The sequence below is a fragment of the Taeniopygia guttata genome, chromosome 1A (genome assembly GCF_048771995.1).
Source record: "Taeniopygia guttata chromosome 1A, bTaeGut7.mat, whole genome shotgun sequence".
Lineage (NCBI taxonomy): Eukaryota > Metazoa > Chordata > Aves > Passeriformes > Estrildidae > Taeniopygia > Taeniopygia guttata.
Genome location: NC_133025.1, coordinates 14869512 through 14884659, shown reverse-complemented (window position 1 = coordinate 14884659; position 15148 = coordinate 14869512). Strand labels below are relative to the sequence as shown.

Genomic DNA, 15148 nt, shown 5'->3' with positions numbered 1-15148 from the left:
CAAACCTGTTAAGCATTCAAAATGCCACCCCATCCTTGTAGTATTTTTTATGGTTTTCTATCTTTTTTGCTATATGAGGTTTCATTGCAGAATTAGGGGCACAATGAATTTGTATTTGCTTTTTGAAAATAATTTTGCTGTATCACCAGAAAATCAAGGGAATGTGCCTTACTTACAAATCTGTCACAAAATCCTCAGAATAGGATATTCTTTGTACATAACTGTAAATCGCAGTATTTTATATTGCAGGAAATCAAATTAAACTCTTCTTTAATATGATTTGTGCAACACAATTTAGATTCTCTGGGAAATTCTAGCATGAAATATTAATCATGTTTTTCACTATCTACTTCTTTCTCCCTTTTCTTAATGAGACTTCATCAAGAATTCTTTCACCTGTATTTATAATGACCCAGTGTTTGCTCTTGGGTCTGTAATGGCACAGAGACTTTAAAGTGCTTCCACACTTGCTTCTGAAGCAAAAAACCCAACAGCTTTCATGGAAGACTGAATGTATTAACTTAGGGGCCATATGCAGCAAGAGGTGCAGTTCTTGAACTGTGATGGACCTGCTGGTTCTGGTTTGCAGGTGCACTGCTGGGCCAATAACTGCACAAGGCTCCATGCCCTTTGTAGAAATGTTATTTTGGAGCTTTTCATGGATGTCTCGAGCAGGAGTGCTCTCCTCTGGCTGTCTTTGGTTCCATTTGCAAATACAGGTGCTAATGAGGGCAGTATCAGATCAACTTAACTATGATCCAGAGCTGCAAAAACAATTAGTAACAAGTAATTTATCTAATAATTTCAGTCTTTCATGAACCATTAGGGAACAGGTCCTAATGTTGTCAAATGCATTTGTTCATTTAAATTATTTACAGAATATCATGTGCAAGTAACTCATGCCCAAACTGATTGCTGCTAGTTTATGTATTCAAATTCAAACCGTTTGACATAGGGCAGATGACACATTTCCTATTCTCTGCCTGCCTTAGAATAATTCTTAGGATTGTTTTTTTTTATATGATTATGAAATTGTCATTAATTTTCATCCAATATCCTGCAATTGATGCTGGTTGCTAAATATTCCTGTCAGTAATTTCATTTAATATATTCTTTGTGAAGAGTGACTGCAGAAAGGATATACAACCAGCCTTGAAAAGAAATCTATTTGACAAACCAAAATGACTATGTACAAAAAATACGTCACCAAAGTTTCCCAGATTTGCAGCAAAATCAACCTCTGCATATACTTTTAGTGGTCCTCTCCACATTTGGCTGAGCACAGTAAGTTTGTTGGGAGGATCTCTTTGAAGACTGGGGAATAGAAACCCAAAAACCATAGTAAGAAGTTCAGGGTTCAAGGGTTTCCTGATCTTTCTTTCAAAAGCAGAACTGTGCTTTAGCCAGGCCCATAAGAGCTGGCAAACTACTTCTGGTTTTTCCCAGGGCTTCCCGTGCCCTGGACCTAGCATATAAAATACAAATGCATCAACACCAGAATTAGGTTCACTTAACCATGCCCCCTGGATGCTATTAGAATCCAGCTTCTGAAAATGAGTGCTAAATGCTGAAAGAGGCCACACATGGACCTCTGCTTTGGCTCTTCCATTATGGTATGAAATTTCCTAGTGTTTTAGCTCAATCCCTGCTAGAAAAGGCATGATCTGCCCATCTCATTTAATACAACAGCTAGCTTTCCACAGCAACAGGCTGCCTGTGTAAGCTGGTTGTGAGTGCTTCCCAGCTGCAAAATGAGTTTTACAGTAGCTGACAGCAACTCTGCTGCAATGCAGCTCTGACCTCCTGAACCAACTGAGCCCCAAGCCAATTTACAAAAACACTGCCTGCCAGGAACCAGAGGCAGCTCCAGAAGCAGCCAGGGGACAGTTTGGGCTCTCCACTGACAGTGACAAAAACTCCTCTGCCACAGTACTGAAGGGACAGATAAACACCCCTGACACACACAAGGCTGCTTCTGCTGCAAATGCTCATGAGAAGCTCTAACAGAGCACAAGAGTATCTTGCTTTAGATATACAAAAGCAGCAGCTGTAAAGTTAGGCCCTACACATACATCTTGATTTAGCCGAGAAAGGTAAAATTAGAAAGGATTCTGTTCCTTGTTCTAAGGTTCATTTTTCTTGAAACGTCCTACTAAATGGCAAATAAAGCAAGACATGGGTCTGCTTCTTATTAAATAGTATTACAGATTTTCCAGGTAACATCAGTGGCTTTAAAATGCATTTTAATCACCTGGAATCTGATTAGAACTATTTAGAAACTTACTTGAAAGTTGGTTCTGTCTGGGACCAGCCAAAGAGAGAGTGTGTGTTGTAGTGGTCTCCAAGGTAAGTCTTGGAGTCAGGACACAGTGTCTTTTCCGCCAGAGAACGATCAGTGATGCCTGAGAATGATACAAACCACTGTAAAATCATATACATCACAATTCAAGTGTCTTCACATTTCTACACATTTAGGGTGAAAACAACAAAATATTTGGGAACAGGAAAAGCTGAAGTGCTGGATCTGCACTTATTTGAGTTTAGCACATAGTCACAAACACTTGCAGACAGGCACATGTCCTTGGAGAGGGGAGAGGACTGAGTAAACACTGATAATTTATTTCAAGTTCTATGTCCAATAATTCTAAATATCTGTACAGGTGTCATGTATTCAGTAAATAATAGAAAATATCTGCTTTGCTGAATTAAGAATATATTATTTTACACAATGACAAATTCTAATTAACAGCAAAAATATTGCACAGATGCTGACTGGTCTTTAATCCCCTATCAAAGAGATGCTGGAAAAGCCCATTTCATGCAAAAAAATTTCTCTCCTCTTCAGGTAACCACCATGAAAATGCCACATGAAGTTCAGCAGGAATCGGGCAGCTCAGAGGTTTATACATTTATTGGGGGTTAGGTTTCTTTCCTTTTGTTCCTTTTTACATAGGCAAGTTTTTCCCCTTAAGTTGCTAAGAAACACTAATGATTGGGCACCTAATAAAACAAAAGAAGTGGCCAAGCTCAGAGGAGGAGGGCATCTGGCTGCACTTCTCTTATCTGGGAGTTTGTCTCCAACGAGGAGATACCACAGGGACTGGGCAGGTAAAGGACGGTGCTGGGGCAGCTGCCAGCTCACGCTCTCTCCATTTCGGAGGTCGGAGCTGCTGCTTGGGGAAGGGAATTCGCTGCTGCCGCCAGAGCCCAGCCCGGAGCTGCTGCTTCTGCTGCGGGGTGAGCCTCTGCTTGCGAGAGCAGCCACTAAACTGGGACCTTCTGAGCACCCACCTCACTAAAAGAGGGACCTACCCCTGTCTGCTCTGGCGCCCGGGATCCTGAACCCGCCTCTCCCTGCCCTGCTGGGGCACCGGATCGGCTGCCCCAGGGTTTGTGAAGCGAAGCCTCTCCTCCATCCCCTCCGTCCCGGACAAAGCCGCCATTGCCGCGCTGCCCGACCCGCCCGCAGCGCCCCCTGCAGCCGCGGGGGCAGCGCCGCACTGCCCCGCCCGCCGGGAGCCAGCAGCGCCCCTGCTGGCCGTGCCCGGAACTGCACCGCAGGGAAAGCGCCGCGGCCCAAAGGCCGGGGCTGGGCTCTGGCTCCGCTCGGTGCCAATGCCGGAGTTGGTGCTGTTGTTTGTGTGCCTTGCTGGGCATACTAGCAAAGAACTGCTATTCCTGTTCTCATATCTTTGCCTGAAATCCCTTTAATTTCAAAATTATAATAATTTGGAGGGAAGTGGTTTACATTTTCCATTCCAAGGGAGGCTCCTGCCTTCCTTAGCAGACACCTGTCTTTCAAACCGAGACAACGTTATAATTACTTTTAGAGATGGTGTTGCAAATATTATAGAATTCTCTCAAAATAAAAAAGAAAGTGAATTCTCAAATTTTATTTTCCATGCTTAATTAGGTGCACGCACTTTTGTAAGTATTTCTCCATGAACAAGCAATCTGCCTGCGTAATCACACTTCCTGTATGGTTGCAGTTCATTATCACAGTTTCTCTGTACCTGAAACCCCATTAGCCTCTCAGCCTTGCTGTGCCACTACAGCTACAATCCTCGTGTTTGGATCTTTAGAACACAAAGACTCCAGTGTCGGTGATCTACATCAGAAATAACTTAATTTATAGGCAATTTCCAAGTAACTTTGACCGATATGTCTTTGAAGAAGACACTAAGTTTCTGAAGAAAGTCACACTTAATGTCCCAGTGGTTCTTGATTATTAGCCCTATAAATTTAAGGTTGGATAGGAAAGAAAATGCTACCACGTGAATCACAGGTTCTTGATTGATTCTTATTCAGAGTATTCTGTATTCTGCCTCAGTAATACTGATTATTTTACAATTGCATATTAATCTTCAGTATAAAGTGTTTTATAGAAAATTGATTTGAAGGACATCTGGCTTGAACTAGAAGATCAAACCATGGTTACGTGTAATGATGGTTATAAAATTTAGGTAAGGAGGTTGAAGGCTACACTGACAAAAAACCTGAGACTCTGAAACCGGGACTTGCACTTAAGACAGTAGTGAGCTCCCAAAACTCTGCTAACCCTGAGAAGGTCCTAATGTCTTACTGCACTAAACAGCTTAGGTCACCTCTCATACTTACATAAGTCAAGGGCTTGGACAGCTAAGAACAGGCACCTACTCTATAAAGTAAAATAGAAAAGAAAGCCCTTAAACACTGGTTCAAGATAGATTACCTATATGGTGAGATGTAACGCCTAGGGCTACGGGCTGCAGAAGGAAGATCAATACCAGGGAAGTCTCTGGGAAGACCTTCAAGCAGCCTTCTCATACCTAAATGAGACCTACAAGAAATCTGGAGAGGGACTTTTGAAAAGGGTATGGAGTGATAGGAGAAATGGTTCCAAGAGAGTAGGTTTATATTAGATACAAGGAAGAAAGTCTTTCCTGTGAGGGTGGTGAAACACTGAAACAGGCTGCCCAGAGAAGCTGTGGGTGCTCCATGCTGGAATTGTTCAAGGCCAGGATGGATAGGGTTTCAAGAAACCTGGTCTGGTGTTCCTGCCCATGCTAGGGGGGCTGGAACAACATGGTTGTGAAGGTCCCTTCTAACACAAACCCATCTATAAAATTATACAATTATACAATACACATTACCAATCCCATTATATCATTCTAACACTGTAGGTCACAAGCAGAAGCAGGGGCATATGTACATGAGTCAAGTCAGAGAAACTGGGCTCAAAACACACCTGTCTTCAGTATCTCTCAGTGTCCTTACATGTCATGTAGGCCTCTAGACTTGAGTCCCTTCAGACCTCAGTGCTAATCTTCACAAAGCTCAGCTGCATGGCTCAGAAGCCCCTGCCTGGGTTCACTCTCAGTCCTCTATTTGTGATGTAAAGGGAGCTCTGCTCTTTTGGCCAATTTACCCAATGTCTCACATCTTTTATACAGCTCTGAAGGCTGACAAAATGAAGGTAATTTAAGGCAAAGGTGGAAATTCTCATCAGTTCCTGGGCTTTGATCAAGACCCACAGGGTAAGTATGCAGTGGTTACCCCACAAAGAGAGCAAACACCAAAATCATCATTAAAAGCTCTGCTTCGGCTTTCAAAAATTTACAATCTCTTTCTAATAGTTTGTCATGCTTTTTTATGCTTATGTTTCTCTTATATTCAAAGTAAAAAAAAAAAGAATTGCCATTTAATAAAGAAAATTTAGAATTCTCATGAGAGTACAAAAGCATGAAGGGGAAAAGAGACATTTCCAATACTCCACTGCCAATACTCCAACTCTCATGTACCAGCTTCCTACTGCATATTAACATTGCTCAGGCAGCTGGGCTTTCCTGGGGAAATGTTGGCTGCATTAACTGCCACACCACTGGCAATAATCATTGGTATTCATGGCTTCCTGGGGAGGAATGAGCCTGTCATTAACTCAGCTACTGGATGAGATTTTCCCATTCCTGTAAGTTTCCCATAGGCTTAGGCATTTAAAAACTTATTTTTAGCCCATTTCTAGTGACACTGTGATAATTTCTTTCCTAAGGGAAAGGAAATACATTAAACTAAGGCACCATCTCCCTTGTCATAGTGCAGAGACTGCCCATCTCTGAGACTAGCAGTGGCAGGGGTTACTTCACAAGTCTGTAGCTGAATTAAAGTATATAGGTATCTTGCCCTTTTTCTGATGTGGACCAGTTGCTAAGAGGATGGCAGGAAAGGTCATTTTTCTAGTCCTGTTACGAGCAGAAGCTTGGACAGAGGAAAGTGATTGTTGTTGATACTCCATGAAAGCTGAGCCACTGGAGTCTTGAACAAATATGTAACTGAACATACAGAACAGGCAGGGAAAGATGGAAAATGAGGGAATAGTTTTCCCTCCCCCCTCCCCCCTAAAATATAGCCTATCCAGGTTTAAAACAAAACAAACAAGAAAACCAAAGAAACAAACAAAAAAAAAACCTCAGTGAAATTATAATATTACTATTACTATAAAATATAATATGTTATATAAAATAGAAAAACATTATAGTGTAATAGTAATAAATAATTAATGGTAAAGAAGTTTTTCTCTTATACTTACTAGGAGTGTAAGGAGGGTTATTGATTTCAGTATCAGCACATCCAGGTAGCTGGCCTCTCATGAAATTGGCCGGCTCATTCATATCCTTTAATAAAGAGAGTAAGACATGTGAAAATCTTTTTTCTTTTTTTTCATAGAAGGAAGGGCAGATATAATGAGACATACAATCCAGATGCCATCGTAGTCAAGAACATCCTTAAACTCCAGACACAACGTGGTCCACCATTCCACTGTCCTGGGGTTGGTGAAGTCAGGAAACACGGAATATCCAGGAGGCCAGATCTAGGGGTTACATATGTAAATCCTGGTTATTTTCCCATTTATATTACACTGCTGCTTTATTTTTTTGAGGCAGCACTAGACAAAAATGCATCACAAAATTAAAAGACTCACCTGCCCAAGAGCAGGAGTCACACCATCAGAGTTGTTCACCCACACTCCCATTTCCTGGCCGAGTTCATAAGGTCTGTAAGTGCCTGGCTCCTCATCCTTGGTTACAAAAGGGTCCTGAAAAGAACAATCATCCTTCCTTTATTGAAATCTCAGAAGTAACAATTACTCTTCTATTTTATATTTTAGAAAAATCAGGATTATGTTCTTAATGCTGATTGCAAAAATACTGGAAGAAAACAGCATTAAAATTTAATAAGAGTTGAGAGCACACAATAATTTAGAAAAAGTCATTAAGGATATGTCATGAGTATTTCTTGTGCAAGGCAAAAGCCATGTGAAATTACTAAATACCCTCATGTTTATTTTCATGAGACTTTCTATGTTCAAATTATTTTAAGAGAGGCATTAGATTTCACTTCCCCCCACCAAGGTCTCTGCTGTGGCTGGGTGCTATGCTGGACATTCCCACACTTGAGCACCTCTGGGTTTCCTCCAAGGCAATCCTTATTCCAGCTGCCTCAGCATCAACAGCTCAGTGCTGGAATAACAAGAACTTTTCAAGGGGCTTGGAGCTGGGCACATCCAACCTCAAAAGGGCCCTGTTAGCCCTCCATTCCAAACCAATGTGCATTATGCCAGTCTGATGTAGAGAAACCCAGTTCACACCTCCCTGTGGGGCCTTACACCTTTGCTCTCCCCAGGCACCAAGACCACAGCATTTTACACCCCACGGCTTGTCCTTCCAGCCCCTTTCCACTCTTTGTGGTGGTCATCACCTCTCACTGCTGCCAGTGATAATGACACCAACAACTCCTCTGCCTCAGGATGACCATCAGTAGCCACCAAGCTGATACAAAGAGAGCCTGATCAGCTCCTGGGGACAGTAGAGGCTCACACACCACGCTTCCCATTACATGGGAAGTAATGAAGTTAGGAATACTTGGAGATGACAGTAAATGAAGAGGTACTCTGCAACTCTGCCCAGCAGTCAGCTGCAACCAAAAGGACTAAGTGCACTTTGCAATACATCCCTAATTGGAAGCAACTATCTGCTTTGTGGTTTTTACAACAGATAAAGACTGCAGCCATGTTAGAAGGGAATTCTTTAATTTCTTCTTAGAAAATCTTACTTCCTCAGGTTCTGCTTTAGGCAAAATCTTTCAGTTATGAAACACAATGGAGAAATACACAATTGAAACAATGCTTCCACTCAGTTGTAGCTTGTGCAATAATTTAAAGGAACTTTAATCAAAATGTGATAGAAGTCTAACTAATAAATGTCTTAAGAAGAAAAAAGTATCAGACCTCAAATGGGAAGTGGCTGTAAAGGTTTGTTTTACATCTCATTTAAATACCTGAATTAATTGCCTCATTTACTTGTGAGCCCTCTGATAACTACAGCCAGGTAAGGGAAGTATATTTCTCCATGCCTCAACAACAAAAGCTACAGCTAAATCCCTACTTTAAGTCTGAAATTTTGTTTAAATTATCTACCTATAGTGTCACCTCCAAAAGGACTATAAATGTCCATTACATTTTTAACTTTTTCAATAGTCCAACTTTGCAAAAGAGAAAACTGTCCATCTATAATAACTATTTTATAATTGTGGTAAAGATGTCTCTCAAGGGACATGAAGGCTAGAAGAAGTCAGCTTAATTAGCTACTCCAAATGCAAACTTATGGTTTCCTTCAGATGAAAGGTTGTTCCAGAGCATAAATCTAATACATTATGCAGGTTTAGTATTGCCCTAAAGAAAACAAAACCTCTCCATGCCTGCAAGGGTTGTTTGTGGGGAAGAAGTTTCATGCCTGTTAAAACTTCACTCATCTTTGTAGCATTTTGGGGAAGAAGTGCCAAGCATCCTCAACTCCAGCTGACTGCCTGAAGACCTGTGAGCACCCAGCACATACCCAGACTGATGCACTGCCACCCACAGCCCCACCCCAAATTTATATTTTGATGCACATCCCTAAAAACTCATCTCTGGAAATTTTTGGCTCTACAGCTCACACAATTGCTTTAAAATCTTAAAGATATCAAGCATTATTTTGAATCATAAGCATGTTGCTCTTGACTTCCAAGCATTTTGTCACTTATGTCATTCCTAGCTGTTTCTGTTTTTAGTATAAGCTAATAGACAGTATACAAGGTCTTTCATTAAATATCCTCTTTAGTAAAAATGTTTATAATTTTTCAAGGTACTCATTGTTTTTAAAACTTCTTTGTTTCTAAATAATATATTTGTCCTGACACAGCTGAAACACGCACAATTATTTAGTGCAATGATGATGACAGGTGCTGACATGCAAAGTCACAATTTCCCCTAAATAGCGGTGGCCTCTGAAAGAGATTAGGAGAGAGAAGGGCTGCACTTAAGAGGCTCCAGTAATGGAGCCATGCTACTCTCAAGGTGACCATAGTCACAGAGGGCTCCCAGCACTGGGTGCAGCATGGGGAGCAGACCTCCTGCTGGTGTGGCACCAGCAAGCACAGTGATGGTGACACAACTGAGTTCAGGGTCACATCCTCAGGCAGGCTGCCAGTGTCAGTACTGCTGGCTGTCAGGATCAGTGCTTTGCTTGTGACCAAAGTGGTCTGAGATGAGATAGATGGAACCCATTCCCCAAATCCATTTATTGGAGGTTTTCCATGACACTAAATGGCTGCAGTCAGAGCCCATTTCCTGAAATCCTCATGAGGGAGGCAACAATCTGCTCTATCTGGGGAACTCACCCATTACTGACACTACCCAAAGGGAATCTAAATACAAAATTGTTTCTTCAGTATCCAACTGGAATACACTTGCCTCGATTGCACCCACTATCACTTGGGAATGAAACCGCTCCAGCTCCCAGCTCAACTTAGGGGAATATTTTACATCACTAAAGAATGCTAACAAGACAGATTTTGACAGAGATACCAGCAACTGTAATAAAGTGAAAATAGAAAACTTCAGTACCAGTGCAAACTATACTTCTCATTAACTTTTAAACAATGAAGGACAGACTGGCTCAGCTTTTACTCTGTTTTCACAAGCTTGCCTAAAGAACTAGAGCAGAAGACAGGCCTTGGTTACAAGTTAGTTGAAGGACAAAAGAAAGGCTTCCTATCTGGATTCCCATTAGCTCACTGCATGAATTAAGAGTTGCTATGCTACTTGCATCTGACTAACAGCTGAATCTATACAGCAACACCTCCCTGCACTGCTGCAAAATGTGCCACCAGAAAAACTGAAAGGGCTTTAAAAATGTTGTTGAAGTTAAACTCTTAAGGAAGAAGATAATGTAGCTCACCCACTAAAGCACAACTGCTTGCCTGTAGCTTCATACCCAGTAGCAAGTGCAAAACAACTGGAGACCTCCCAACATTGATGAAAAAGAGCTGACTACCATGTATTTACTGAAAGGCAAGAGTGCATAGGAAGAGCTACCCCAAACTCCTGGTATTTTGCTCCTATATTAATGTTTTGCAAACTATTTTGAGATAAACCAATAAATAGGCATGTGGTTTTAATGTTACAGCTCAAAGAGATGAGATCATTTTTAAAGCAGTATTGAGGTTACAGAGAGCCTAAACTGCCTGACAGTTAGAAATCAGTCCTGACAGTACATGTGCTCACTACTGCTCAGTTATTTACAATGATGTATCCATTTAATTTGGGTCTATTTTTGTCTTAAAGTTTCTCTCCATCAAAGTGACTTAGTAATCTGCTACTATTTAAACGCTGTGCCTTGAACCTTCACTGATGAAAACTGATTTCACTGCTGCACCCCTGAGCTTCTCAGAATGGAACCTTCAGGAGAAGGCATCTTTAGGGACAAATGGCTAGCAAGCAGCATTCACTGTATGCATACTGCTCTATGCAAGCAGCATTCACTGTATGTATCACTTAGGCTAGTCAGGTCTGATTTCTAACTGTTTCCATTATCAATATATAATTGATCACTTAGGCTGCATGGTTTTGTTTGAGAGTGCTAGTAGTAAATGGAGTAATAGTAGACCAAAGCAAAGACTAGGCAAAAAAAATAAAAGGTATGTTTAAAGAAACTATCAGAAAACTCCCAATTAAAAAGAAAACACTGATATAGCTATCTGTGGTGCTGACTAATCCATCATCCTCAGTGGTATTTCAAACTTCACTGATGTTTCCCCCCCCCTCAGCCCCCTAAATTATCCAGCTAGCCCAGAGATCCGAGGCTTTGAGGGGAGGAATATCAGGAGATGGCAAAGATTTCCAAAAGAGGCTCTTACCCCGATATATGTCGGTTTAGCTCTTTATTCTGTCATGTCCATGGGGAGAGCAGGGCAAAAGAGGACAAATAGGAAATGTCAGGGGTTTATCTAGACTTTGGGCAGGGAGAGCTGCTCTGGCTCTCCGCCAACCCTGTCAGGGCAGGAAGGAGGGGTCCGGGGTTATCTTGATCAGAGTCACAGGGTCCTGGGGAAGGGGGAACAGAGTGCCCATGAGCACAATGTAACACTTCCCAACAAACGACGAGGAAAAAATAAGGGCAGGAAGGAGGCACTTCTGCCTTAATCTATCTATTTAACAAGATAATTTGATTTTTAGATGAGAAAACTGCAGTAGCTCGTGCTTGTTTTGACTCCAGATACACCAGCACAAGTGAAAGAGAAATTGTACCACAATTCAGGACTCTGCTGTTTAGTCTCTCTCTCCACAAGCCTTTGACAGGATCCTCAGGACAAGAAGAGGAACATGACCCTTATTTTAAAAGGACTTCTTTGATTTAGGGTCCAAATATTAGTGACCTGTCCATCATGATTCAGTTGGATTAACTGAATCCTGGTCTCCTTAAAAGCATGAGCCATCAATATAATTGTAGGTAAATGTGTTTGTTTAGCCAAGTAGAGAAAGGCTGAGGGAGAATACACTTACTTGAATCAGTGTATCAAGAAAGAAAATAGAAGGGTGAGAGACTGGCAGCTGGAGGTAAGGACAAATAGGTAGTACCCTTATGAGAGAGGTACCCAAATGAAAGATATAAACTCACCATTTAAGTAGAAAACAGGTTACAAATCTACAGTTACAGCAAAAAGTCCTGAGAGGGGCCCTGTGGGATTGTCTCCTCCTTACCCTGTGGCTGTGGGTCAGCTCAGCCTGAGCCACGCCTGATCCATCTGTTGGGCCTGTTCACAGCACCCACCTGGGGAGGGACCCTGGCCCCAGCAGCTCTTTGTTGCTCAGCTCACCTTGCAGACAGGCAGCTGTACCCTAATGTTTGCCTTGAATTTGTCCTGCTGCAAGTTAAAATGCTTTTCCTCCTATCCTGCCCGCAGTGGTTATGGAGAACGAACTGCAGCCTGCTCCGGGGAGTGCAGCCCTCCTACTGCTGAGCTGCTGGGGGACCCTGGAGAGCAAGATCTTATGAATTTATCAATGGATTTTATTTCATTTCCTAATTTATTTTCATCTTTACTTAAATTTCTATTAAATTGCTCTCCAGTTTCCTCGCCACCATTGGTTAACTTAGCAATGTTGACAGAGTAATTTTGGCACAAGGACATGGACAGGGAAGTGCTGGAGAGAAATAGAAAATTTTGCTGGAAAAATTTACTGGGGAAGATGGAAAACTCCAATTTTCACTTGTATCCAAATAATTCATTTGGCTATAAGCCAACTTTGATTAGAGGTTCCACATACATTTTCCACAAATTTGCGTACAAGAAATCATCTCTCCCATTAACTTAGATAAAAAGTAAGTACAAGGAAACATGAATTATAGTTAGTATATTCCAGAGTAATTAGGAATAGATTTTTTTCCACCATTCAGCTATTTTTGTATGTGTATTAAATTTATTTGTTAATTGCAGGGAAAGAATTGCATGAAAGCAATCCCATGTCAATTCAGAGGCAAAATTACTTATAAATGAGGGGGAAAAAGTGGCAGAGAATTAATGTTTTGGAATAGAGATGACACCAGTACAGAGATATCAAATAAAGGCAACACTTTTAAAAATTAAATCTGTGAGAAATTATTCTTCAGCTCTTCTCAACATATGAGAAAATGGAAACCTGCTACATTAGCATACATGTGTTAGCACCTAGGTACTGCTATGAAGACTATACTGTGAACAGTTCTTATAAATTGAGAAATAATTAGCAATATCGTTAATTTACCAGAATCACCACATTGTGCTTTCCGTTCTTCTTCAGCTCCTTCATGAACTCTGGCAGACCAGCAAAATTCACTTTATCATAGGTAAAGTCCAGGTGACGTTCCATGTAGTCAATATCATAATGTTGGACATCCTAAACATTTTTGAAGTAAAAAATTACATTAATATTTCATCTAGCTCTGGAGTTCTCAGACAGGGAAGACATGGATCTGTTGGAGCAAGTCTAGAGGAGGGCCGCAAAAGTGATCAGAGGGGCTGGAGCAGCTCTGCTATGAGGACAGGCTGAGAGAGTTAGGGCTGTTCAGCCTGGAGGAGGGAAGGCTCCAGGGAGAACTTACTGAAGCCTTAGATACCTGAAGGGGGTTTACAAGAAAGATGGAGTCAGACCCTTTTGTAGGGTCTGTAGCAATAGGACAAGGGGTGATGGTTGTAAACTAAAGGAGGGCAGATTCAGACTAGATATAAGGAAGGAATTTTTTACAATGAGGTGGTTACAAAGGTAGATGGTAAATGCCCCATCCCTAGAAACTTTCAAGATTAAGTTGGATGGGACTTTGAGAAACCTGATTTAGTTGAAGATGCTCCTGCTCATTTCAGGGGGGGTGGATTAGATGGCCTTTAGTGGTCCCTTCCAATTCCAACGATTCTATGATTCTATGACTGAAGTATTTGATACAGAAATCAGAATGTATCCAACGGTATTTCTAAAAGGCAACTAACATATGCAATGAAACCTGAGAATGTAATTGCAATCCTAGCAGTGGACTACAAGAAAATGCAGAAGTCGTAGTTTAGCAACTATTTTGGAGTGATCTGCATCAGAAGTTTGTAGCAGAATTTCTGAGAGAGAGAGGACACAATTTATATTTGGAATGAAGGTTGAGCTACCCCAGCCTAGGCCTCAGATACGAGCCTCGGTGAGGCCTTTGAAGCCTATGGCGCAGTTAGAAGTTAGTCTGTGGCGCAGTTAGAAATTATGTTAAGGTGTAAGCACAGAGCAATGGGCTTTCTGGGTGTGAATTAGTATAGGTCTGCAGTGTGAAACTTTAGCCACCTTACGACAAAGAGAAACAATGTTTGCTTGCCAATGAGAGTGTTCTCACAATTGTAAACTACATTGAAGTGTATATAAACTGCCACCTTATAAATAATAAAGGGAGAATGTATGATTAACCACATTGGTTCAGATCTACATTTGTCCTGTCCAGCTCCCAATTATTATGAGGCCCCTTGCTTTAGAACTTTGGCTTTCATTATTTGTTTTTAAAATGCTAGCACCTCATACTGCAAATCCACACCAAAATCACCTGCTATGCAGCCAAGAGCAGCACCTAAACGTCATGACCAGCTTAAATGTCCTTTTAAGCATTATGAAGATATTACATGCAAACCCACTGCATAAGATTAGGAATGTTCTTTTATTCTACAATTCTCTTTGTAAGATAATTATTTTCCCTCCATTATACTTTTACAATTAGCACACACAGTGAACGATTCATACTTACATATGGGATGTCATAGTGCTTCATGCGATCGACAGTTGCCTTTAAAGCATCAAGGCTGTTATAGCCATAGCGGGAGAGCTGGAATCCCAGAGACCAGTAGGCTGGCATGTGTGGGCGTCCAATGGCCTGCAGCAGGAATGAGGAATACAGAAACACAAGGGGTGAGAGGAAAAGAAGTTATTCTGAAACACCAGGAGAGGCTTCCAGATCATTTAAGGCACAAGGACCAGGGCACAGGCATCACACCCCCATTAAATACCCATCCCTTTCTCCAAGTGGCTCTCAGCCCAGCATGCTTGGCACTTCTGGTGGATCCTTTCCCCTCACAGAGACTCCAACAACACCAGCACTGAGCATCACTTCCAAGAACATCCCAGTGGAAACATGGTGTAAAAAAGCAAGGCTAATGTTAAATGTGGTCTCAGCCTCTGCACAGCAGCATGGGCCCTCACTGACAGGGCACGTGCCAGCAGAAATCCAGCATGGATCTTCACGCCACTTGATCCACGACAAGCCCACAAACCCCTTGGTCAACAGAAGGCAAA

The 15148-nt window shown here is 41.6% G+C and overlaps 1 protein-coding gene across 1 annotated transcript in view; it reads right to left on the bottom strand.

Annotated features, from left to right (window-relative positions):
* LOC105758559 (sucrase-isomaltase, intestinal-like) overlaps positions 1 to 15148 on the bottom strand; it is a 60973-nt gene that overhangs the window by 22717 nt on the left and 23108 nt on the right. Inside the window, exons 8-13 of the mRNA XM_072920003.1 lie at positions 14604 to 14729; positions 13100 to 13231; positions 6959 to 7072; positions 6731 to 6847; positions 6566 to 6650; positions 2285 to 2402 (exon numbers count right to left, since the gene is read on the bottom strand). Coding sequence (XP_072776104.1) covers positions 2285 to 2402; positions 6566 to 6650; positions 6731 to 6847; positions 6959 to 7072; positions 13100 to 13231; positions 14604 to 14729 — 692 coding nt within the window. The remainder of the gene's footprint in view (positions 1 to 2284; positions 2403 to 6565; positions 6651 to 6730; positions 6848 to 6958; positions 7073 to 13099; positions 13232 to 14603; positions 14730 to 15148) is intronic.